Source organism: Ciconia boyciana, chromosome 2, assembly GCF_034638445.1.
Source record: "Ciconia boyciana chromosome 2, ASM3463844v1, whole genome shotgun sequence".
Classification (NCBI taxonomy): domain Eukaryota; kingdom Metazoa; phylum Chordata; class Aves; order Ciconiiformes; family Ciconiidae; genus Ciconia; species Ciconia boyciana.
Genome location: NC_132935.1, coordinates 112,920,102 through 112,947,167, shown reverse-complemented (window position 1 = coordinate 112,947,167; position 27,066 = coordinate 112,920,102). Strand labels below are relative to the sequence as shown.

Genomic DNA, 27,066 nt, shown 5'->3' with positions numbered 1-27,066 from the left:
AGTGCATTCTTAGGGTATAATATAGAAAAGCTGCTTAGAGCTACTGAGGAAGAGGTTTTTTAAAAAGTTCCTGAACTTGTCTACAGGCGTGCAATAGCTCAAATATCATGGCGAAACAGCCCTTGAGCACTTCATCTACTACGAATCAAAGCAGCTTTCCTGATCAGCGTAGTAAAGAAAGGATAAATGAACAATATGCCTGAGAATGTGTACTAGCCACTGAAAATGAACTGCTACAGACCCAGGCAGTAATTCTTACGGGTGAAGCTTGACGTATGCGGACTACGCTCTGCACTACAAGGCTCCTATCCTTCTGTTATTTCATCTACTGCATGTCCATAAATAAACTGCACCATTTTTTATTTTTTCCTCAGCTGTCTGCATTATCACAATAGAATATGACTACTACGTTTTTGGCAGATCTATCCTTTTAATGATAATTTTGTCTCTGTAACCATGGCATTCCTAATACACTTAAAATTTAATTCCAGTATTATACAGATCTACACAGTGGACAACAAAAATCACTCTTCAGATTGCTAGACCAGCTGAGCCAACTGCCCAGAGGATATCAAAAGAGTATAATGAATTTACATGAACTAGAAATCCAGGTTTCTGCAATATAAATTATTTTAAGGTGTACCTACATGGGAGTGAGATACAAAAGAACTTAAAGGTGTTACATTTTCCAGTTTTACAGATACACTGCAGTATCATTATATTATTGTTTCAGAACTTATGAAGTTAACTACTTGTTTAAACCTCACAATTTGATGGTAAAACAATGTATTTTTACTTTCAAACTCCAGTTATTGAAAAGAGGAAAAACATCTTGGCAGTTCTGAAAAATTACTTTTCTTACGGAAAAGATGCTTGTATTTAATGTAATCAGAGAACACTATAAAGAGATTACATTACTGTAAAGACATTCTGAAAGATCACCTCCTTTGGATCAACAAAACAGAACACTGTTGAAATTAAAAATAAATAGGTTTTTTGTGAACATCCAAACAGAATTATTTAACTTAGCTACTAAATTGCTAAGGCCAAAAGAAACTCCTAGAGATTTTATCTTTGAAAGTCAGATGTTCCCCCCCAAATACTTAAATCAAATCATACACTACAACCACACTTATAAAGTAAGTGTAAAGACCTACTGCTAACATTTAAAAATAAAGTTTGTCGATGAGTTTAACATGAGAAAAGCCCACCTTAAACTACTGCATTGTGAAGATCAATTGAGAAAACAACCTGTTTATAACAAACTAGGAATGTGTAACCATACAACCAAGGTAAATTGCCAATGTGTGGAATTAACAGTTAATGAGTTTGTTAATTTAATGTATGAGTCGGCACACAGCCAGCTTCAATTCCTGAAGCAGTTCCACTGAATGACTCCTATGGGCTGTAAGTTAAACAGTTCACTAATAGACTAAATCAGGACTAAAGTAGTTTGGTGAGCTGAATTCACAGCAACTCATCTTTCTTTACAATCTCTAACCATGAGCCTGATATGGCTCCAAACTGTAAAGCACATTAACTGATGGCAAGCACAAATCTCCAAACTTTTTTTTTTCTTCCCATTTTATTTCTCTTTTCTGTTCCAGAGTTAAGTAACAAGCTGAGCAAAGGAACAGTGACATATGAATTGCATAACAAAGACTTACTAGGGAAAGATTTTCACATTTTCTCTTTCCCGAAAATGTTCAATAAGCTGGATAACTTATAGAAACCACTTTTAAATCACAATCAGAATTATATACAGAAATTATGACTAACAGAAACTACAGTGGCTCTGCATGGTCCTAACAGAGTTGGTGTCACAGACTGGCATGGAGAGCTAGGGGACTGCTATTTCTTCATCTCCAGGATTGCACTTCCTGGCCCTCGGTGTTTGGCACTGCATATGTTGCAGAACTGGACAGGAGATACCTAGAAATTAAAAAGAAAACAAGAATCTCTTAGAGAGATGTAGCCACATTAGAATGTGGGAAGATGAATTAAAAATGCCTTTCTCAACATTACTATTCGCAGTCAGGCTGTTCCCTATAGACACTCGTGGTTTAACCTGGCAGGCAGCTAAACACCACACAGCTGTTCGCTCACTCCCCACTCCCAGTGGGATGGGGGAGAGAATCAGAAAAAAGGTAAAACTCGTGGGTTGAGATAAAGACAATTTAATAGGACAGAAAAGGAAGGGAAAATAATAATAATGATAAAAGAATATACAAAACAAGTGATGCACAATGCAACTGCTCACCACCCGCTTGACTGATGCCCAGCCAGTTCCCGAGCAGCGGACGTGCCCCCCCCCCCCCAGCCAACTCCCCCCAGTTTTTTTGTTCAGCATGACATTGTATGGCATGGAATATCCGTTTGGCCAGTTGGTGTCAGCTGTCCTGGCTGTGTCCCCTCCCAGCTTCTTGTGCACCTCCAGCCTCCTCGCTGGCAGGACAGTATGAGAAGCTGAAAAGTCCTTGACTTAGTGTAAGCATTGCTCAGCAACAACTAAAACATCAGTGTGCTATCAACATTATTCTCATCTTAAATCCAAAACACAGCACTATACCAGCTACTAGGAAGAAAATTAGCTCTATCCCAGCTGAAACCAGGACAGACACATTAATGGCTAGGCGTAGGAAGGCGATATAGTGGAACACAATAAAGCAGGCTATTCTGGAGTCAGAGTGCGATACACCTTACCACTCACTCCAAGCGTATTACCACCACCCTCCAGGACAGTAAGGTCAAATTTCCCCAAACAAAAATGAAAAACACAGAGTAAAAAATGTCGCTGATTATCTTCATAGATAAAGAAGAGAGTAAGTCACTTGGTGAGCTCCACTGACCACTGGATGTCTTAGTTACAGTTCTGTCTTTGCACATTGCTCCACAGATTTCCAACAGCTGAGCATACGTCCCGAATACTGTCCATCTGATATCAAATATGTGTTTATGTGTTTAAACACTCCTGTGTTTAGCTCTCTGTGATGCTTTATGCATGCATTACTTTCCTTTCAGTATGTCATCAGTAACACAACTGATTACCTAAGGCCAAGAAATACTATAGAAGTGAAGAATTTGGCTCAGATATATGCACATACCTGTGTATTCATACGTACTAAAGAATATATACCATGTAACATCCATGTCACATTTAAAAATCCCATCTGACAAGTTACCCTGTCCCACCACTGTCCCAGCAAATTGAGAATGCTAGATAAATTTTAGATTATTTCTCAAATAATAAAATTTGTGGTAAATATTGTTTGAATAAATATTTACTAATTGTTGGGCTTTCTTTTGCAAATGATCTAATTCATTAAGATTTTCATAACATATTTAAGTATACATGCTGTACCATATGGCTACAAGTACTTTGCTTGGTTACTTGCAGATTAAGTGATTCACCAAAGTTATTTTTTCACTAGATGTTCATTTTCAGAGACAGATACAGAATCAGAAAAGCTTAAATTCCATTTTCTTTGTGATTTTGTTACCATTCTGATGCTTTCATTCCTAAATTAAAAACTGGTTATATCTAGAAGTTACTTTTTTGGTTTCTTTTCATTGGAGGGAAAAAAAAATTCCCTGATGAAGAAAAACATATTCTGAGCATAAAGATTATTACAAACATATTTAAATATTCACTCTGAAATGAGTGGGGTTTTTTTCTTCCAGGTCAGAATCATTTAATATGGTTTACATGAGAAAATATCTTTATTCTTGTCTTTAATTAAACATACTTAAAGTGAGAGCTGCAACGGAAAAGAATTAATAAAAAAATCAGACAGGTTGAATTCCCTGTATGTCACAAAGCTGCATTGCACATTCAGATTGCAGAAAGTGGTAAAATACTTCTGAAACAGCAGCAATTTCTTTCTGAATTGGATGTCCTTTAGTTGCAGTTGTCCTAAACACCCTCTCCCTAGTCACATACTGCTACGGGATATCATCACAAATAATTACTGTAATCATGTCATAATTCCTGATAGACCCATGCCCTTCTCCACACTTAACAAACGGAAATAATTTGTCCGTTTATCTTTGGCAAAGGTGTCAGAGAGATTAAGCTAGTTCCTTACTGTGTTGGATACCGGGAGGCACTCTTTGTGAAACATATGTCTGCAGTGGAACACTACCACATTGAAGGACTTGGATGCATCTGGGAAAGTAAAAAGTAAATTCATTACAACAGGGCAATGAAACAAATGATTCACTGGCTACAGCAGTATATGCCTGCATTCTATTATATACATAGAATCATCAAATAACATCTATCAAATTAATTACCAAATTATGCTGGTTCATTTATAGAAACCATGCAGAGTGATGGTTTCAGGTAGTGTGTCCCAGTGATGGAATTACAAGACAATTTTATTCTGTGGCTTAAATGCTGTATACCTTTTCACCAGAAATTTTTCATGTCAATATGTGCTACATGCTAAATTTGGGGAGGGAGAAGAGTAAACTACCACCAAATAATTCAGCCATTTTGAAGGAAAGTTAGCAAAAAAATTCTTGCACTAGTGCGAAGAGAACCAGAACATTAAGCAGTTCTAGCGCCTACACTGCACACCGTGATCTTGAAATTTGGCAAGAAGCTGTCCAGGTGCATGATGTGCCTTTCGATTCCCACATGAATATTTAGCCCAATTAGAAGCCTACATACAACATCCACATATTCCAAGAATAACCATCTCGCTCACCAGCATCATACACATTCTATTCCTTGGCTCACATTGCCTTGACACACATACCTCAAGGTACTAGCACATTCAGCTCTGCCAGGTTTTCTATCACCATGTGACTGCTCTGGACTGTACACCGGTGCAGGTGATCATAGTATAGTTGTTTTTATTTATTTAAGTGAAAAATGGTAGAAACCAGATTAAAAAAACTGTAAGTGATTCTACTGGGCTATGCACACTCGGCAAACAAACAAAAAAAAAAATAGGACCACTCATATACTTTGTCTTATGTATTCTCGTTTGAAGATGCCATGACATTTCCTTGACATAGTTTCCATGACATTTTCTTCTGGTAAAACTATTTCTTCTTAAGATGCCCAACAACTATATTGGTATTTCTGAACTGCAGTAGCCTTGCAGAATGTACATCTTCAAAATAATATCCCGCATTTCTAGTTTAAAGACTAGCTTTAGAAGATGCTTTAAAACTACAGTCGCTTATAAGTTGTTTCAAAGATGACAGCAGTGACTGAAGCCAAGAGTTTACCACCACTCAGGCAAACCATAAAACTTTATAAACTACAAGTTCAGTCTAAATCGTTCAACAGAGTTGGACAAGATTTGGTGGCAACAGCTTAGTTTTGTGATTCTAATAATCTTTGAGAATATGTATGTTGATGGAATTAAAAGTTGCCTTCCATTCCATGTAATTCAAAACAGAAAATAAGAAAGTCAAAGATGAATAGGAAAGAAAATCTGGCTTTACTGCAAGAAAAAAAAGTCAAATTAGACTCCACTCCCACATCAGAATTCATAAGCAAGCTTTGCACAGGAGACTGAAATTTATACAGTGATTACCAAGGGAGACTACGACACATTTCTATGAATAAAAGCAAATAGTAGTTCCTCTAAAAATAAAAAAAATAGACAACCTCTTTCTCTTCTAGAAAAGCATCCTACCTGAAGGAAGTATTGGAGACAGGCACGATTCGCAGATATTCTCCTCTGGAAAAACAAAACAAACCAAACTTGTAACAACTTTGTTAACAAACTCCATGTTTACTTTTTTTATAGCAGGCATGAACATAGTGTTATTACAGAAATGGAGCTTGGTCTTAAAGTATTTACTTAAGATGCCTAACAGAGTCTATTAAAAATTGAAGAGCAATACTGAAGCAGCATTTCTAGTAACAGCATGAGAAATGTTTAGATCTTCTGATTCTGATGATGGCAGAATTGCAGGAGTGAGGCTGTCTAGGATCAGCACTGCAGAGGCACAAGGCAAACTGAAAAAAAGGAGCACAGGATGGGTGCCTGATTTCTCTGCAGCATTTTGTAGCAGAAGCTCTGATCCTGTGTCCTTCTGTCAGCTTTTGCCTCTTGGTATTAACACTCAGCTGGCGTGAATTACAGTGTTGCTCACATGCATCATCAGCACCTTGCAAAATATTTTCAGCTATTTCTGAAAACTATCTTGTAGCTTTTGTTTTGGTTGCAGATTATTATTATCTGACTATCCGTGTTGGCACTGAACAGCATTTTTCACCTTTATAGACAAACTGCAGGACACAATACATTACTGGCTATGCAGAGATGGATCAAGAGAAAAAGCTGCATGCTGGGTCTTGTAGTTTTTGAGATACGAGTAGTTCCCTTGCAAAGGAGAAAGCAGCTAGCATCCTACTACACTCTACAAATAAGGTACAATATTCAGGCTTCTGGGCAGCTTCCAAAGTGGACCAGCATGTGGCTCCAGGTCTATAAATCAAGTAAAAGACTTCAAAACCTGGAACGTCACCACATTTCCTCCGTACCCACCGTCTACTAGAACACCCTTCATCTGAGTTCGATGCATTTTCTTCAATAAAGAAAGAGAATCAGCAACAAGTATCTTCTTGCAACCTTCCCGCAGCAAGATCTATTGAGCAAAGAACACAAAATACAGCGATTGTTGAATAGATGGGCATATCAACTATCTTAGCAAGTCTCCACTGGCTTTCTGCTGCCACAGAGGGCACAAGAAATGTTTAAGACATTTCAAGCTATTATAAAGGAGGGAAAGGAGGAACCTCTTGTTGCCACCACCTCTACCTAAATGAAAAACCCACATTATAAAAAAAAAAACCCTCAAAACAATCAAATCCTTTACAAATATACTACTGTCATAAATTATGATCTTCTCCCTATGAGCTTGTCTTAAAAAAAAAAAAAAAAAAGGGATTTTTACAGTGCCCCTCACAATTGGTTTCCAAACCATTTCAAAATGTCCTCTACCCATATCTTTCCTGTCTTTTTTAGGAAAGGCATTTCATAATCCTAAAACCTTCGTAAACACAGCAATTCAAAATTTATTTTGTTCAAACATATTTCCTGCTGAGGTGTTACTTAATAAGCAGTATTAAATAGCCATTCAACTAACCAAAGGTCCAGAGTTCGTTCCTCCTTAGCAAACATCTCAGCCCCCTTTCTACTTATTTAATATTTTTAATTAGATTAACATGTCATTGCCTGACAATGTTGTGAAACACAAAAAGGAATCAAGGGCATCAAAATTACACAGAGCTTTATTTCACAATACTTAATGAAGCAAGTATGAAAATATGACAAACCCAAATAAGTCTTGTGAAGTTTTTCTTCTTCCTCCCAAGTTGATGTTTGGAAATTTGTTTTCCAAGACAACAATTCCTCTGAAAAGTGCTTTCAAAAGAGGCTCACAGTCAATTTTAAGCTGAACAACCCTACCAAAAAAGTGGTATAAAAAGGCAATTTCCATTCCTTTCTCCTGATTATTTGGATTACAGGAGACATTGAGCGTTCTAAAATAGTCCAAGATACAGCTAATGCAAATACCTAAAAAGAAGTATAATAATAGATTTTACAGCCAGGTGAACACTGTCCAAAGCCCTGTCTTCTCACGTACACATTGTGAAGTAATAAGGATGCACTGCCAAGAATGATATGCAGTTAAGACTGCAAATCTGAAATACATTAAAAAAATTAAAATTAAGTAAGACTTTAAGCATTTCAAATGGGACATGTCAGTGGGTGAATGACATTCCCCAGTATTAGACACATTGAGCTATAAAACATTTCAGAGCACCAGAAACTGAATGGAGCTTTAAAAGACAAACACTTAGCAAATTAATCATTTTATCTGTGATAATCTCAGGAACTATTTGAGTATGTCTCTCCCCTTCCAACTTTATCCAAGGGCAACAGAGAATGGTAAATTCTGTTTTAAATATAGAAAAATGTCACTAGGTTTGAAAAAAATACTAGAAACTTTTTGCAAGGACAATTGAATAAGACCACATTTCAGAATGAGTGTTTGCCTGATTCAAAATATTCTCAGTCAGCAAATTATATCCCAAAGATAGATAAATAACTTAGAGGGGATGAGGTCTTGGCTATATACCAGAGTCTTTGCTAGCTGCACTCAGCATAAGCAGATGAAAAATCCCATGTTTAAGTAAAAGAGGCAAAGCAAGCATGTTAAATGAGAGGGGTGGAAGAGAGATACAATGGGAAGAAGGGAGCATGATTTACTATTTTCTACTTAAAATACACTGTGCCAATATGAAAACTTCATTTAAAAAAAGAACAATCAAGATGGAAACAGTAGACATCATTAGGTCACTGGAAAACCTCAATACTGTTTGATGCCTTAAAAATAGAAGTAACAGAAACATCTTATGACATATCTTGTAAGACACATGCACTATCTTCCCCCCATTATTTAAACTCCACTAAGATTTTTCCATACCACATTCAATGACTGTTTGTCAGACCTTATTCTGCTAGAAATGGAATACAGTAGGCAGATGTTGTTACATATAAGGAAAAGTCACAATGAAGAATGTCAAATGCCAAATCTCAAGGTAATAAATCTCAACACTTCTGCAGAAACAGATTTGAAGACCTCAAAGATGAGATGGATAATTTAAGAGTTATAGAAAGAGAAGCAGAAGAGGGAATCTGGAGGTGAGACAGAGCAAGAAAGAATGTTGGAATTAACTTCTTTACATTTAAAGGAGGAAGAAGTATATAACTGTGCACCCTAAGATTAGGCTAAACTAGTTAAAACTGACATCAGACATAAATCTGTAATGAAACCACCTTCCAAGGAGAAGAAATAAGATTCAGAGAGGATGAAACTGAACTTTTTACCCTTTAAAAACACATGATTGTAAGCACAAGCATGGTACACCTACTGAAAGAAGTTTTAGGCAGATATAACGCTTTTTACTAAATTAATGAAAACTGCTGAAACCAAAACATTTATTGCAAAAAAGAATCCTAGTTCATTTTCTGACTCTATTAGGGAAGATGCTACTGCATAATTAAAATTAGAAGCCATAAAACCTTCTACTTAATTAAAAAAGTCCTGATTTACAAATGCCTAACATTATCTTTAGGAGAAAACACTGCAGTATGCAGTTAATTTGAAGGGTATACTCGAAGCACTGGGGATGAATTCAGGCCTGGATTCAGCTTAGCTTGGACAAACAAGTTCAAGTTTCTCAAGGCCAATTAACCAAATGCTTCCGAACTGTGTCACAACCACAATTCAAAGCACATTATTTTTAGTCTTTACAATGGAAAGGCAGATGTCCCTCTGTGCAAGCTGTCACCTGCCCCCTAGTGCCTCCAAGGTGTCTGAACAGCAGCTTATTAATGTTTAGGAGCAAAACCCAACAATTTTTCTACATGCTGTTTCAAGCAGCATTCTTCAGGTTATCATTGGGGTCTATTAGTTTATAAGCTCTGTTGTGAATGCATGGACATGAACGCTATGAATGGATGAACCTCTGTTACCCATCAGAGTTACTGCAGGTTCAATCAAAGTTTAAACTAGTAAGTCAACATTTGAGTAAAATGGCTAATCCATAAAATCTAGATGTAGTGCATCTAAAGAAATTGCTTTTATATTTTAAAAATAGGGAAAACAAATCTTAGAATACCAACATCTTTTGAAGTCTTATTCTAACAATTGTCATACAAAGGGTGAGAAATTAGGTGTTTCTTTCTGAAATGAGGGGGGGTATTTAAATCTTTTCCAACAACACAAGCATTTCTGAAATTTCACACATGTATAGACCAAAGCTGAAAAGACACCTACTTTATATACTTGGAAAATGTAAAAGGTTTATAACAAACTCACAACTGCACAAATAGGGGATTTTTCTATCAGCCTTCTCTGAGAGATTTAAGTGTGACACAGGGCTTCAGAAACCTGGAGCATGATTACATGATTTATTTTAAGAAAGGCTCCTGCATTCCTCATTCATAAGTTAACACCACTGTGTAATCACAGATGCCACAGACTTAAACACGTGTGAATAATTTAATAATTGTTTTCAAGTTAATTTCCAGGGAACTGAATATAAAAAGCAAGTACATAGTTCAAGGGTACATTAGAGAACGAAGGTCTTTGTTAAGATCAAACCGTTGTATGACTGATGAGTTTCAGTCCAAAGAAGTTGTATAAAAACAGCAGCAGCAGCACTGGTTTCACTGAAAAAAATAACAGTCTGAATTTCTATTTTGCATAACAATACTAGTAAATGCTGATTTTGTTACAGTTTTCAAATAAGAGCATTACTGCCCTAATTGTGTTGGCTAAGGGAGGTTTTAAAAATAATTGCACTGGTAAGTTCCTAAGGGGAACAGATGTTCTGTATGAGTTTCAGAGAAGCAATGTCTATGTGTGGAAACCGAATTAAAGTTACATTGACAACAACCTTTCAATGGTAAGGAGATAAAGTTGAGTTTTGATTCTGTGTCTTTGAAAACACCTTTAAATGCAAGCAGTAAAATGAAAATCATTAAACTTTTGTCAGGGTATCAACATGACTTGACTCAATTTGGTTAGCTTGCCATAGATTTGACTGGTATTTAGTTACGTTGAGAATGTTGACTGAAGAATGGTGATTTATTTGCCATTAAATAAAGAATGTGCTAGAAATCTGTCATTCTAATAAATAAGCAGGTTCCTCCTTAAGACGACACATCTTCAGGAGTTTATAAAGTCAAAGGAAGTAGTCTGTGGTCTATTTTACCCATAAATTCATGGCACCAAAGAACTAGATTTCAGGAGTTAGATATAAAATATAATAAAAAAGTTTTAGACTATACTTTACTTGATAAATACTCTTGTTAAAATTCAGACAGCTATAACTTTGTTGTCTATGTCTTCATAACTTTGTTGTCTATGAATATTACTGTATATAAACACTAAAATCAGTATTATTTCAGCAGTAAATAAAATTTCATCACTACAATAAATCAGTGTCACTCAATTTTCTACCATGGTTTTAATATACTAATTCAGATGATGACAAAGAGAAAACATTATAACAAATGATCCTCGGGAGGGAAAGAACAAACAAACGAAAATAATCACTTGGAGTTTTAATCCCAATTCAGAAAACCGCTTAAACGAGTACTTAAATCTTTTCCTGCTTAGGAAAATACTTAAGTGTGTGCGCAGCTTTAAGTTCATGGAAGAATTGCATTTCCTGAAGTTGGAAATAAAAATGGGTATACTTGAGTAATAAAGCAGCTTAATAGAACCCTACTTGTAAAGCAGAGCTGTAATGCCAGAGCAAAAGTAAATTAGAAGTACTTAATTTACATTGTAGCCTAAGAACAGAGTCTCATGTAATCTACATTTTATTTTTACCCAATAGAATACCTAATCCTATCTTAGTGCCATGATTGGTTGGTTGGTAGCAAACATATTAACTCCTTTTCAAAGGCAGAAGTTAACCACATTACTTTAGAGCTGAGGTGAGCTTAGAGTAGCACATACAACAGTTGCAGTAGTTCAGCTAATGGGTAGTAATTTGTTAAAGTGATGCAATCAGTCTGCAATATGCCAACATTAATAAAAATTTAAATTATTCAGGGAAGATCCCAGATTAAAAAAAATTACAACAAATTTTGTTGCATTAGTAGACTTCCTTGTTGGATTCTCTAATGCACACTGTAAGCCACATATGGCATACTTTGGCAGCCACTGAATTTGATTCACTTGGTTTTGCTGGGATGCAAAGAATTGCTTTCAAAAAGACAAAATCTGTCAAAGGCAATGCTTTTAGCTCCTACCCATATTTCAAATCGCATCTAATGTAAAGTTTACTCCTAAGGAAATTTAGAAGCATAATAGAAAATTTGCATCTGCATACTTACATAAGCATAAAACAATCTTATCAGGGCTTGCAAAAGGAGACCACAATTAAATAATATAACGGCACAGCTGTAATACCTTTTGGGGAGCCCATGTTATGAAAAGATCAGCACAGTTTTTGTTTTAGGCAGTGAGTTGCAAGCCAAGCAATGGGTTCTAACTTCACCTGCGCACCTCCTTTGTGGATCTTGGCACAAGATTTTCTTTTTTGCCTTTGAAAATGGGAACAATAAAACTTAAGTGCATACAGAGCTCAAGATCCGAAGAGATGAAATTACAGGAAGTCCTATCCAATGAAATTTGGATTTCTATATGAGTTCAAAATGTCTGATATGTTAGGTGATACAAATAAGGAAGTTTTTACCAAAATCCAAAGAGTTGTGCCAGGCCAGAATAGAGGACATGGACTTCTCACCATGAACCTACACAACATGACATGAAGGTGTAACCAGGCATCATACAAACACACCAAAGCTAGCTTTGAAACAGCTAATGAGGCAGCAGTAATGAGGAAGCTAGGGCAGAATTGCCCTCAGCAACAAGAGGCCGCTTAGACATTTACTTGAAGTCCCAGTGATGTCCTGAAGCACATGCTGAATGCAGAAACAGTCCTGCCGTAAAAAATTGAGCTTGCCAATCTAAGGCTACTTAGGTGAGTGTGCAAGAGCTGCGATCACATCTCTAAATTTCAGTGTAGACACATCATCTGTTTGTAAACAGTGCTCTTTACATTGCCTGTAACACTTCAGGAACAGCCTTATTTTAAGCTACAGCTTACATTTCTCTAAAGAAAAATAGTCTCCCTTTTTTTTTTTTACTATACTGTTTTGCTATCGTACAAGCAAGCCAAGCGCAAATTACATTAAGCTTCCATAATTTCTAGTATTCCTATGAGATCTAAATTTTAGCCCTAGAGCTATCCAAATCTACTTCAAAATGAATTAATTTGAAATCCATGAAGCATTTCAATGCTAACAGCAAATAATTTTAGATATCATTCTGAAGGTTAAATACATCCTTTTAATCCCAAAGTAATTTTGTTAAAAGGTATTTGAAGACAAAATGATTCTTCTCTCCCCAAAACGTGACCAAATGATGTCATCAGCTTTGTCTGAAGCCATGCAATACCCTTTGCATACATGTAAAGCTGCAGCTACGCACACAGCGCTTTCTCAGTCTGTCTGCAGACACACCAAAAATTAGATTTTGATTTCAACAGAATGCAGGAACAGGAGGATCAGCAGCGCAAGCAGCAGGGTACTGACAGCAGCAAGATTAACATGCAACTGTTTAAATGCAGCACGCTATTTAGCTAGTATCATTTTGCAAGGATATTAGTATCTCATGAAGTCAATTAAAAACTGGAAGTAATGTTGCAACATGCATTATATGCAAACATGTATCTGTTTATCTGGGGTAGCTCCTTGCACATAACGAGTGTCAGGAGACAAGACATGCAAAATGATTATTTGAAATACTGAAAGTCATAATCTAAAGCCCATAGGATAATAAAATAATGGAAAAGCCGTGGAAAGGCTTAAACTCTGCCTTTTCAAAAGGCCTTCTGACATCATTGAAGGCTCGCTCTAGCAGATATAGGCTTTATCTGGCCTGGTAAGAGAACAACCATGACCTTACTGAAAACTGTCAAGTCCATCTATTTGCTAGAGATGTCCAAAGACTAATAGCAGATGGGAAACAAATATTTATGAGGTTCAGAAAACTGGAGTTTCAGCTGCTTAGTGGGCTATGTCTTCTTGGATTCCGCATAGTAACACCGGAGGCATTCAAACTGCTCTATATCCTTACATCTCTCAGTAAAAAGGTGCAGAGCAGCATCACAGAGAACTCAAGTTTGGGCCTCCTTTGGTAGCAGGGGGATTTGAAGTATGCAATGCAACTCCCTCTGTTGTTACCTTCAGGAATATTGAAGGGTACGCTTCTTGTAAGTTCTTACAAACATGCATCAGCAACCAGTCATGTAGGGAACTGCACATATCTGTATAATCATGCTGGGATAAGAACTCCCATAATCCAATGAGCAGTCCTTTTTTTTTAAATGCATAGACGTCAACACATTCTGAACAACAGACATGTATTTGATTTTAAAAGTTCATCTTCCTTCACTTAGTATGACACTTAACATATGGCTCTAATACCTGGTGCATGTTTTAGTAAGTGCATGTTGTGTTTTGCCTCCTCATATATGAAACAGAATGAAAAGTACTGGTTATGAGACTTCCAATAATGGACAATCAGACAGTATAAAATAGTCTGAATCATGCAAGATCCTTCCAGTTCTACTTACACACCAGGCTTATGACAGCATGGGAGAGATTTAGAAGTGCTAGAAGCCATCAAGAGACTATTCGTCTTGACAAATTTCTACCCTTTTTGTCATAGTTTTGTACCAACCCACAGTGTCAATGACAGATGTCTGAACAAAATGAACAAACCTTCACGATAGCCATTTTTCATGCTGTTCAGTAGCAAAGTGGTTTTGCTGTCTCTCTGAAAATGAGTATCACAGGAAGAACGCAACACTTACCTGCAAGTTGTAGTCCTGAAGAATTTTCACTAGTGAGTCTCTCAAATTAGGAATCTCCATGCCTTCCTTAATGCGGTGGATCAAAAGAATGGGATCCACATGGGTTCCAATATTGTTCAACAAACCAGTAATAAAAGCTGTGAAAACCAAGAAGCAAAGAAATTAAGAAAAAAATCCAGCAAAATAACCTGATTAAAGGATGCTTTGGTGACAAGCTACAGGCTTTGGCTGATTCCGTGACAGTTCTCTACTAAGCGATAACACTAAGCCTCTTTTATATAGCCTTCATATGTTTCTTGCAGCTGTATTTACTCAAATACAAGCCTTTGGGTAAGAGAGGAAGATATAGTTTGGCAATTCACAGAACTTCTAGGGTATGCAGAAAAGGGATAACAGAGTATCCAGCACAAAGCCACAAGTAAATAATGCATTTCAATTCAATAAAAAGGGCACTCAGGAAAACAGAGACAGAAAATTATCTACATTATGTGACTATTCCATTCCCAGTTCCAGGGTTTAAAAACAAAATTTCAAGCACTTAACCTAACTTGAACGTGTTTCTAAACATTGGTGAGAGTGACACAAAAGAAGTGTTTTGCTTTTTGAATTGCACCTGGCTAAATGAAACACTGGAAGGATGAACCCCAAGGCTGTGTTTTTTATTCAACCCCCAAAACTGAGGAGTATCACTGAAGTTGCTCTGCATATGGGCAGATGGAACTGAGAGAATTCTATATGCTTTGAATCCCTTTTGCTCTGAAGATGTCACTGATTGTAGCATCACTTTCAGTGATGAACTGCATTTAAGTATGGGTAACTTGAAAATGCCATTCTTCTAAAGGAGTAACAGATTTTGGTTGCTTCTTCCTGTCAGAATTAGCGGCCAAGAGATGAAAAGATATGTATTCTGATGATAATTCTACAAGACATTCAATCCTTTGGAAAAGAAATCCCAAGAGAGACTTTAAAGCCTTGATTTAAAGCCCCAGAAGAGGTTGCAAAACTAATGGAGTAGATAGTTAAAATAATTCTCTATTTTCTCAGTCACATGAACTCCTCTGAATCTGCCTCCAGAACAAAACTGATGTTGCTTATGAGATTCTGACAGTTTCTAATTCCATCTAAACATTAAACTTGAGTAGCTATTCATATAATGGATGAAAGGCAAAATGCACTCATTACAGATCTTACCTTTGTGCCACAGAAACAAAACAAATTAATTATTCTACTGAGGGGCAGAAAGGTGTAGGTTCTTCATTTTCAGAATTTCGAAGGGAAGCAGCTGCAATAAACACACTACACAACATCCTCATCAAGCCTGCAGACTGTGTTTTGAGGCTGTCTAAAAAATAAAGCCTCATTCTGCCAAATTAAAAGCACCATTCTCCCCTTAATTTGTCATTAAGGACATAACTATGCAGAGTTTAGTCAAATGCTAAATCCCGAAGTACTCATTCTGTAGCATGCCCACATGCTGCCTTACTAGAAATTTTTAGGCACAATAGGACAGCTACGTTGTGATCCACAAACCTGAACACCTCCCTGGCCATCCATAAACACCTTCTCTAACATGCATGTGGATCATTCAATCCTTTAACTGCAATAGCATTCCACAAAAAAATACACATGCAAGGCTTCTGAGAAACTATCCCGCTTACGTGGTTTGTCGATAGAATATAAAATGAGGTCTTCCCAAAGTTCTCCATCATCTTGTTCCTTGGCAAATTCAATAGCTTTATCTACATCTTTCAATTCTTCCATTATCATTTTCAAGGCACTGCGGCTATTACCCATTCTGCCTAAAAGGAAAAAATAAGTAAAGAAATTATAAATCCTAAATACTCAGTGCTTTAAGAAGCTCTTTCAATATTAATTTTATAAGTGTGAAGTTGCCTCAGAGTAGTTCAACCAAGATCAAATCTAATCTAATCTGATGTAGGAATGCAGATCCCAGAGCAATCAGTATAACCTGAACAAGCGCTTGGAGCGCTTTGCTGGACTGGGACCTGGAGCCTTTCTTAAGGATGTGTTGGGTCATATTAGGGGTTCTGAACTGCAGCTACATCTAATGTAAGGGGGGCTGTGTATGTGTATGCATGTAAACTATGACATGAAATACTGCCTTTAAGAGCCTGCATAGACACTCCTAATTTGCAGTAAGTATAGTGCAGTTTACACCCGTGGAAAATTAGAGGAAGAAATAGTAGAAACACTGAACTATTCTTTAAGTAAACCTATGAGTAAATCCTACTGCTCTCAAATGGTCCACAAAACATTTTTCTTACTAAAACAAAGATTGATTTATAAAACACTTTCCATTTTGTTCATGACTAATACATAAACACACATAAAAATATTAGTCTTACAATGCCTCCCATTCAGAGGTAAATTCCTTGGTCTGCTGGGGGAGTTAATTTACAATTAATTTTACTTAAGGAAAAAAAAAAGGGGGGCAACATAAGCAAATCTTCCACCTCAGCTTCTGAGGTGTATTCAGAATAAAACATTTGTTTTATTTCTCCCATCTCTTCAAACTTACAATATCACTCTTCTCTTTGTGATTGTCTCAAAAATACCCCCCTGCCCCAACCTGTTCCCCATAGTCCCCCAATACCTCCAAAGCCCCAGAAAAAAACCAAATCAGAAACACAATAACACAATATATGGAGTTAAGACATCATATCAATACTGCAGTGCTTTGTTTGATTTTCTAAATCATGTTATTTGGTCCTACTGACTGTATACCAACTTTGTCTCTGGGAAAGCGTGTTAAACGATATTAGACAATACATCATACATTTTCGCAGCATAAACTTTGACAAGATTAAAAGCATGTTGTAATTTATCACACTGAATGTTACTTACTCAGAAGATAGACTGTCTCTTCTACAAAGTTCCTCTGTTGGCAGATCTCAAGAGCCTTGAATTTAAGGAAAAGGAGGCGGGAAAGAGAATACAGGGAACCATGTAACATGGTATTTTATTGATCACAAATGCTGCAAGAGGCTTAAAAATACTTTTCCATGAAGTTGCATTACTCATTTTGACAGGAATACAGCTTCCTTAATATGCACTGTCAGGTCCTCTGGCACTAATTAAGAGGAGAAATTCCATGGCATTTTTAAAATTTTTCTACAGGATTAAATAAATCTGGGGACAGGACAGGTATTTCAGTCTGGATTATGCCAATCTCTACCTTTAAATCTACTGGCAACTTCTTTCTTCTGCTTCCAAAAGTTGGTTAATCCAAAAGCATTAAGATTATCTGCTGTCAAGACTTGCTTCCTGTGGGTGGACTTATGAAGTCTCTAGTGATGGAGGTCTACTTGACATTCATTCATAATACAAGCCTGTAGATCTCCTCAGGGTAACCAGAATGGTTTTGGGAGGTAGAGAGTGCCCTCCAAATTTTGTACCAGTGACCTCCAAGAAGACAATACAAAAATAATCTAAACTAAGTATGAAAGAATAAGGAGGAAGCATTTCTTGTAAATTTGGTTTAAAGACCTGAGAGCTAAATACCATGAGCAGTTACTGAATCTGTTTGTAGTTGACACACACTGAGCACAATTACCAAAATTACCAAACTGATTACCAACAAGTTTTTAGTAACAGAAAACTGGCAGGGCTGGTATGCCATAAATGATGCCATGTCTGTTTCCAATTTGGAAGCAGAAAGCAAACTCAAGATTCATGGCATTCCTGTGAAGACAAATGTTCATCAATAAAGACTTTCATATTTGGAAATCAAAACTATAAATGCATAAGATACAGCTACAGCTAAAGATGTAGGTAGGAATTAACTTTTCCTTCCATTCTCAAATTATTTCCAATGGGTTACTATGAAGATTAGAGATATGGGCAATGAATTTCAGGGTAGAGGTAAGTGAATTACCAGCCAGATACTTCAGGGGAATGAAGGTATGAATAATACTAATAAGTTATAAACACAGCTGACAGCCTTTTTTCTCTCCACTGAGAAGTTAAACTACAAAGCACCAGGTATTCAGTATTTCTGGATGCTGCACGTTTATTGACTGTCATGCTCCCTCTAGAGGAAATCAGGAAAACATTCATACTTCTCTTTCAGTTCATTTTATAAAACATTTGCTAAACTGCAATTGAATAAAAGTGGCTTACTTTTAAAGAACAAGAATTATTTCTTCCTGTCAGTTTTATAATTTCTTTAAAGCAATAATAACCATGAATTTGTTCAAATATCAGGGGTTTTTGCAATTTATACACTGCACTGGAATCTGCTTAACAGGAACTGAAAATATTGGTAACTGGGAAATTCTTGGTCTCATTTTTATTTCCTTAGAACAAAGATTTGTATGTGGCAAAAAGTGTTACTAGATTATACATATTGTACCAAGTAAAATTACAGAATTAGCAGTGACAGTAAATTCTACTAAGTTTTATACAGTGTTGGTATCTTTCCTCTCTTCCTCAGCTTCTTACTGAAACATATTGACATTTTAATGTAAGGTTAGAATGACACTTGTTCTAATATCCTTTTCTCTCGCTTTGGTGATTATTACACCACACCTTCCAAAGTTTCACAGGTCTCTGATATATTCTTGCTCACAGCCCATAACTTCAGCAAAGCAGTGCCAGCAACGTGCTTGCATCATTTACACACAGCACTTTTCTGCACCACCCATCACTGAAGATAGGTGGCTAGATGTGCAATAACTAAAACTAATTTGCACCAAAAGAAAAGAAGTGCAGATAAGGTTTTATACATAAAACCATGATCACACAAATAATACATAAGACAAAAACTAAGAGAGAATCAGAAAGTTAAAAACAAATACGCCAACATTGTAGACAAAAGTCTCTGGCTGGAAACCTCTCAGGCTCATTATCTAAAAAGATCACTGAGACAACTTAGTTTCGTGTGACAATTTCAACAAAGACGAAGACTGCAATCCTAACAAAGTATTTTACAGTGTTTCCTGGTGTTGCAGAGTAAAGTTGACAAAAGCACACAAAACAAGAGAGGCGCCAGGAACAGTACTAGTTCTCTTTAGAATGTCAACCACGTAAAATGCGATATTCAATATTACATTTAAAACTACTCCACTGGTGTCACCATTACAGCTGCATACAGAGAGGCATCCTTTCACACAGTCTGCTCTGCTCGGCCATTAACAGCAACAAATAAAAATAATATGGTACTGACCCAGCTAAAGAGGAAAACTTAGATTTCCATTTGATTCACTTTAATTCAAGCAGGGGGAAAAACACAAGACTGCCCTTAACTTTATTTATTTTTAAATTTTACAAGAAAGAGCAAGGAAGGAAAATGTAAAAAGGTTAAAGAAGGTGGAAACGTGGTACTCTGTAAAACCCCAAGTCTACTAGCAGAAGTACAAAGACAAAATACTTTTAGCTCTGCTAGTTCAGTGACTGTTAGATTGTGTATATTATTTGAAAACAACTTAGGACCTTAGAATACAAAGCTAGAAAAACTCCAGTTACAGCTACTCATTTTTCAAGATCTAACACTGACTAGTCCTAGATTTGGTAAAACAATTGTTGATTTCTTGCAACCACAACCTGCTCTCCAGTCAGGCCAGGCACTGACGCATAGATATGCTGTTAGATACACATCAAGTGTGAATTCAGAACTTCTGCACTAAAAATCCCCCCCTGATTCCTGCCCTGTGAGCTGAGAGAGGAAGGTCTCTCAGGAAGAGGAAGCTCTCACGAAACTTCTAAAGGTGATGGTCACAAACTAAAAGGATCTCCTCCTTTTGGCAGTAGAGGGCAGTACCAGACACAGTTACAAATTCACAACACTACAAGCTACAGACACAAAAATCTGGGACCTGTGTTTAGATTTTGGCGGCTTACCTTCTCTAGTGGACAGTGTGTGCTGTCTCTGAGAAATGGTAGTAAATTTGGACGATCATATTCAGCATAAAGGCTGATCTGTTTCTCATGGTATCGCTGGCCTTTATGGTGGTCTCTCTTGAAAAGCTTGTGCAAATACTAGGAATGAAAAGGATCAGAACTCAAAACCACTTAGACAATAGTATTTGTTCTCTGCTAATAAAAAACTCCTCCTAATTTCCTCAGGAATGTTCTAACACATACTAAAAGGCACAGAAATTAAATCCTGATTCAAAAGACTAATTTTACATTTTTCTGAAGTACCCTCACCACAGCAATCTCCAAAACCAGCTCTATAAAGCAGGTTTTCAGCAACAGTTAAGAAACTGTCCTTTAACCTTCAATGAAACTACTGGATTTTGAATTTTACAGAAAACTTGTGACAAATATATCAAATGAAGCATTTTGGTTATCTAGATATGCTTGACCATTACAGATAACTATAGATCAAATTTCTACCACATGAAACGTTTTAACCAAAGTACCTCAAACTATATATAGATACTGGGGCAAAGTTCATTCTCTCTAGATGAGCACAGAAAAGCCTTGAGAATCATCTGGAGAGTCGCTTTTACGCAAAGGGAAGCAGGCTTCACACTTTGAAACTGATGCATCCCTTCCATAAACTGACAGTCAGTCAGTCAGTTGTCTTTGCAAAGCTCTTGGGCTGCAGGCTGCACACTTCATAGAGCCGCTTTCTATAATTGCATCTCTAACACATAAACCCGCTCTCCACCAGATCGATGCCCTGAGCCCCACCTGTACACAGCAGCAAGTTAAACTTCCGTCCCTAATACAGCCCAAGCCCATGGTTACAAGTTACATATTCCACTGACAGCACATTCAAAACGAAGAGGTGCTTTTGGAATAGCAATGTGGAGCCACAGCCTTACAGTTATATTGTAATTCTGCACAAACAAGAACAATCCTGCAGTGTATAGAAGTTACAGCTCTAGAAAGACAAGCAGTTCACTGTCTCTATGGATCAGCAAAATGTGCTTCAGAGTTGCACCCAACATCCAATCCCATTTTTGTGTAGGGAAAGAGGAGGGATACAAGCAAGAAGTAATTGACCAGAGAAGACAAGTGTCTGCAATGCCATAAGGAGTAACTCATGGTATGTTAACAAGTAAGCAGTATGTTATCAAGTTCTCACAGGTACACGTTTTAAAATTATTTTACTATTGTAAAAACGCTATGGCCATGTTAAAAAATGGATTAGCAAAAGTAGCCACTTTGGCTCTGATGATTTATGACATTTTAGTGTCATGTGCACTTTGACAGGATAACCACATCTGTAAAAGATGTGCCCAGCAAAGAGTTTATTCAGCTCAACTTGAAACCAACAGAATATAAAAATATTTACCACATGCTGTAGCTCAGGCCTGTTTTCTAATTCTTCAACAACTCTGTCAATCTGAAAGAAAACAAATAAAACCCAACAGATTAGCAAACCTGCAATGTACATCACATTTACAGGGCTGAAAGAAGGAATACAAGCAAGCACTGGACTGCCATGCCATGAAGTTGTTATACTCACGGAAATTTTATCTTCGTTATCCAAAAGCATGTCTACTGCTTTCTAAAGTAAAGAAAGAGAACCCAGTTAAGAAGCAGGTACACATATTTTCTCACACTTTATATAGTATTATGCTTGTTCACTGATGGGTATCGGATGGATATTGCAGACCTACTCTTTTCAGCAACGGTAATTCTGAGAGCAGATTGCATAACATCAGCATTCCCCAACAGCACAGCATTACAGGAGAACACATCATGTATTCTTCCAGAATACTTCTCCTAAGTTTCCACACTAATAGCAATCAATACTGTGCACTTATATTGCAGGTGAAGTATGCCAATCGAATCATAGGTCACAGAAGGCCACTGTCAAATGATGCAGAAATACTATTTGTCCTATTGAAAAAGGGAACTGCAGAGTGATGGCTGTATAGGAAACACACGACTCAACTTGCCTTACAACTGGATTCCTCCAAACTATCTGCACACTGATACCGTAACACAAGCAGACAAGATCATGTAAGCAGAGTGGCCACCAAACTAGTGGCCACCAAGATTCTGGTTCTGCTTCCTCTTAGAAGAGCAAACTTTGCTTCACATTCAAAAAATACAAAACCACAGATTCCTGATATGATTTACTCTATCTGATAAAAAAGAATTAAGCTCTTTTTTTCCCCCATGTAGTTTAGAATGGGCATACCAAAGATTATCATCTTTGGTACAGATGGCTCTATATTTTAGCTCCAGTGCTTAAACAAGCACTGCACTGAAAGAGCAGATCTATTTGGTTTCCCACCAAGGATCATACCAAAACTCATTTGCTGAGGTTTTATAGCCAGCTGGGAAGAAAGAAGATTGAACTCAGCACAAAACACATACTTCTTATTTTTGGAATTTAGGTTAATAACCTTGCAAACTTTCAGAAGAAAAAAAAAAAATTTGTGAGCACAGGTAGTGTTTTCCTCAATCCTCCCAGTAATGGGGGGAGACTGGTAGAAACAGGCGAGCCCACGATATTGCTATCTGGCTCGAGGACTGGTGCCTCCACCAAAACTTTGGGTTTTTAAACCATGGAAGAGCCTTTGAGAGACAAGGTATGCTGGGGCCTGACAGGATCCACCTGTCCCAATGGGGAAAACACATCTTTGGGTGTAAGCTGGTGGTACTGACTGAGAGAACTTTAAACTAGAATCAATGGGGGAAGGGGATACCAACAGGATTGCACTAGGTAAACGAAGGGTTGGTATGGCATCACCTGAGGGTGGCAATGCTAGTAGGAACATTTACACTGCTCCTGGGAGTATGGAGGGCTCAGGAGGATATATGAAATGCCTGTACACCAATGCATGCAGTATAAGAAACAAACAGGATGAACTGGAAGTGTTGGTCAGCTCCCAGAGCTATGATATCACTGGTATTACTGAGACTTGGTGCAATGAGTCCCATATCTGGAGTGCTGGGATGGAAGGCTACAGGCTGTTCTGGAGGGATAGGCAGGGCAGGAGAGGTGGAGGTGTTGCACTATATGTAAGAGAGAGGTTTGATTGTACAGCCCTTACAGTTAGTGATGATGTGGCTGAGAGCCTCTGGGTGAGGATTAGGGGGATGGAAAATGAAGGAGATGTTGTAGTGGGTGTCTACTACTGATCGCCCAGCCAGGATGTAAGCACTGATGAGTTATTCTGTAGGCAATTATGAGAAATTTCTAGATCGGTAGTCCTTGTCTTTATGGGAGATTTCAACTTCCCAGACATGAACTGGGAATATCATACTGCCATGATGAGCAGGACTTGGAAATTCCTGAAGTTTGTAGGAGTTAATTTCTTGTCACAGGTACTCAGTGAACAAGCTAGGAAAGATGCCCTCCTAGACTTGCTATTTGTGAATAGAGAAGGACTCGTGAGGGATGTGATGGTAGGTGGCTCTCTTCGCCACAGTGATCATGAAATGTTGAGTTTAAAATTTTCAGTGTAATAAGAAAAAAGGACAGCAGAGTTGTTACCCTGGACTTCAGGAGAGCAAACTTCAAGCTATTCAGGGAGCTATTTAGCAGAGTACCCTGGGAATCTGCTTTTGAGGCCTTAGGAGTCCACAAGTGCTGGTTAGTCTTTAAGAACCACCTTTTAGAAGCACAGGAGCAGGTGATTCCACTGTGCCCTAAGTCAAGCAAACGGGGCAGAAGACCAGCTTGGCTGAACAGGGAACTCCTTGTGGAGCTCAAGAGAAAAAAAAATTGCATGATCTCTGGAAGCGAGGTCAGGCTTTGCAGGAAGAGTACAGAGCTGTGGTTTGTATACGCAGGGAGAAGACACAAAAGACCAGCTCAATTAAAAGTGAAACTGGCCAGTGTTGTTTCAGATAACAAGAAGGGCTTTTTAAAGTATGTTAATAGCAAGAGGAGGTCTAAAGAAAACATTGGACCAATACTTGTGGAAGATGGTCATCTGACTAATAGGGATGAAGAAAAAGCAAAGGCATTCAATGCATTTTTTGCCTCAGTCTTTAATAATACTAATAGACCTCGGGCTGTCCGGTCCCCTGAGTCAGAGGACCATAAGTGTGGGAACAGTGATTTTCCATTTGTGGACACTGAAATTGTAAGGGACCAGCTGTATCAGCTGAATGTTCACAAGTCCATGGGGCCTGATGGGATTCATCGCAGAGTACTGAAGGAGCTAGCCGATGTTACAGCAGGACCCCACTCAAAAGTCTTGGGAGTCTGCTGACTGGAAGCTAGCCAGTGTTATTGCAATCTACAAAAAGGGCATGAGGGAAGACCCAGGGAACTACAGACCTGTTAGTCTAACCTCAGGATATGGAAAAATTATGGAGAAGATCATACTGAGTACTACTGAAAGACATTTAAAGAGTAATGCAATCATCAGGCAAAGTCAACATGGATTCACAAAAGGAAAGTCATGTTCAACTAATTTGATATCCTTCTACGATAAGGTCACCCACCCAGTGGATGAAGGGAAAGCAGTGGATGTAGTTCCTCTGGCTTTCAGTAAGGCTTTTGATATTGTCCCTCCCAGCATTCTTCTGGACAAGTTGTCCAGCTGTGGGATAAGCCAGTACATGGTGCACTGGGTGAAGAACTGGCTGAACGGCAGAGCTCAAAGGGTTGTAGTGAATAGGGCTACATCTGGCTGGCGACCAGCCACCAGTGGTGCTCCTCAGGGTTCAATTCTAGGGCCAGTTCTGTTCAATCCTTTTATCAACAATCTGGATGCAGGAGTTGAATGGACGGTTAGTAAGTTTGCTGATGATACTAAACTGTTGACTCGAGGGACAAAAGGCCTTGCAGAAGGATCTAGATAGATTGGAGCATTGGGCTGGATTAATAAGATGAAATTTCACAAGTCAAAATGCCAGATCCTGCACCTAGGATGGAGCAATGCCGGGCACAAGTATAAACTGGGAGAGGAGTGGCTGCAGAGCAGCGCTGCAAAATGGGGCCTGGGGATGCTGGTTGACCACAGGCTCAATAGGAGTCAGCAGTGTGCCCTAGCAGCCAAGAGGGCAAACCGCACCCTGGGGTATACAGTATAACCCGCCTGTCAAAAGAGATGATTGTACCTCTGTATTTAGTGTTGGAGCGGCCTCACCTTGAGTATTGCGTGCGGTTCTGCGCCCCACAACTTAAGAAGGATGTTAAGGTCCTTGAATGCATCCTGAGGAGAGCAACAAGGGTAAAGGGCTGGAAGGCATGTCCTCTGATGAGTGGCTAAGGACTTTGGGCTTGTCCAGTTTGGAGAGAAGGAGGCTGAGGGGTGACCTCACTGCTCTCTACTGCTTCCTGAGGAGGGGAATGGGAGAGGGAGGTGCTGATCTCTTCTCCCTGGTATCCAGTGATAGGACACATGGGAATGGTTCAAACCTATGCCAGGAAAGGTTTAGACTGGACATAAGGAAGCATTTCTTTACAGAGAGGGTGGTCAAACATTGGAACGGGCTTCCTAAAGAGGTGTTTGATGCCCCAAGCCTGTCAGTGTTGAAGAGGCATTTGGACAATGCCCTTAACAACATGCTTGAACTTTTGGTCAGCCCTGAAGTGGTCAGGCAGTTGGACTAGATGATCCTCGTTGTAGGTTCCTTCCAAATGAAATAGCCTATTCTATTAATTGACTGCAGTGAAAGAAAAGTGGCAAGTACATTTAACATATGCCTCACAATAAATTCACTGTCTCCTTTCTTTGGCTTATTAATAGCATTATTTGATTAGAAATGCAGAAATAATATCATGGTGAAAGTCTACTTGAGAATCACAACAATGATCTCGGATCTGGCACTCTTCTCACTGTGAGTGATACTCAAATGGAAATACAAAGGAAAAAAATCATCCTTGGGTCAATTATTTTGCAGTCTAGGCAAACACCTTCTTCTTTACCTCAGAATGTATCCAGACACAGCAAACACACTCTCTGCCTCAACACTATCTTTAGCTCATTTATTTTTAATCTGCTAAAATATCTCTAGTGGAAAGTGAATATAAAGTTAAGATCACCATACCTCTGAATCAAAATCCATGAGCAGAACAATTTTGTCTCTGATAGAACTGAAAAGATTGTGCTTGTGGATCAACTGGAAGACATCCTTATGCCTCAGAGTAAGGTAAATTTCTAGGGCTCTGCCATAGCGCTGGTCATAAGTATACCTGATAAAAAACAATGTTATAATACACATGATCTTACATATCTAAGTGTAGGAAAATTACCTATGAGGGAAAATATAAATATACTCTAGGATGTAAAGCTTGTTAGGATGCTACTTGATTTGATGAATATCTAAATAGTTGCTGTGATTCACTTCTGTTAAAAGGAGATAAAACACTGGGCAACATTAATTTCAACTCTGTTTATATCAGCCACTGCATTTGTGTTCTGACCTGTGGTTCTCTGCATTTTCATTTTCCCATTTTCAAACCACAGGGAAAGCCACAGAAAACACTATCTTTTCTATTTTTGGAAACTAATTGGAACTCTCTTTAGAGCTAAAAACCATCGTTCTCTTAAAACTTGGAGACAGACTGTAACATAGCAATTGAAAGCAGTTCTGCTTTTTTCAAAGGAGCAGTATGAAAAGAACTTAACATGGGAATCAGGATGAGAAAACCAAAGAGCTTTATCCCTGTACAACGTAGCCTAGAACCAGATCAGTTTTGGCAAATTTTCCAGTCACATATTTCCAGCCACACAGTAAATCTAAATATACTACTT

At 38.0% G+C, this 27,066-nt stretch overlaps 1 protein-coding gene across 2 annotated transcripts in view; it reads right to left on the bottom strand.

Annotated features, from left to right (window-relative positions):
- Positions 1–478: 478 nt before the first annotated feature.
- The window catches only part of VPS41 (VPS41 subunit of HOPS complex), a 119,801-nt gene continuing 93,213 nt past the window's right edge, over positions 479–27,066 (bottom strand). Inside the window, exons 13-23 of one of the 2 annotated variants that reach the window (XM_072853581.1) lie at positions 26,360–26,504; positions 21,867–21,908; positions 21,693–21,743; positions 20,288–20,425; positions 17,294–17,348; positions 16,087–16,227; positions 14,429–14,565; positions 6,510–6,609; positions 5,652–5,696; positions 4,086–4,165; positions 479–1,932 (exon numbers count right to left, since the gene is read on the bottom strand). In XM_072853581.1, the coding sequence (XP_072709682.1) occupies positions 1,852–1,932; positions 4,086–4,165; positions 5,652–5,696; positions 6,510–6,609; positions 14,429–14,565; positions 16,087–16,227; positions 17,294–17,348; positions 20,288–20,425; positions 21,693–21,743; positions 21,867–21,908; positions 26,360–26,504 (1,015 nt within the window). In that variant the 3' untranslated portion in view covers positions 479–1,851. The remainder of the gene's footprint in view (positions 1,933–4,085; positions 4,166–5,651; positions 5,697–6,509; positions 6,610–14,428; positions 14,566–16,086; positions 16,228–17,293; positions 17,349–20,287; positions 20,426–21,692; positions 21,744–21,866; positions 21,909–26,359; positions 26,505–27,066) is intronic. The other variant, XM_072853580.1, reaches the window with a different exon arrangement.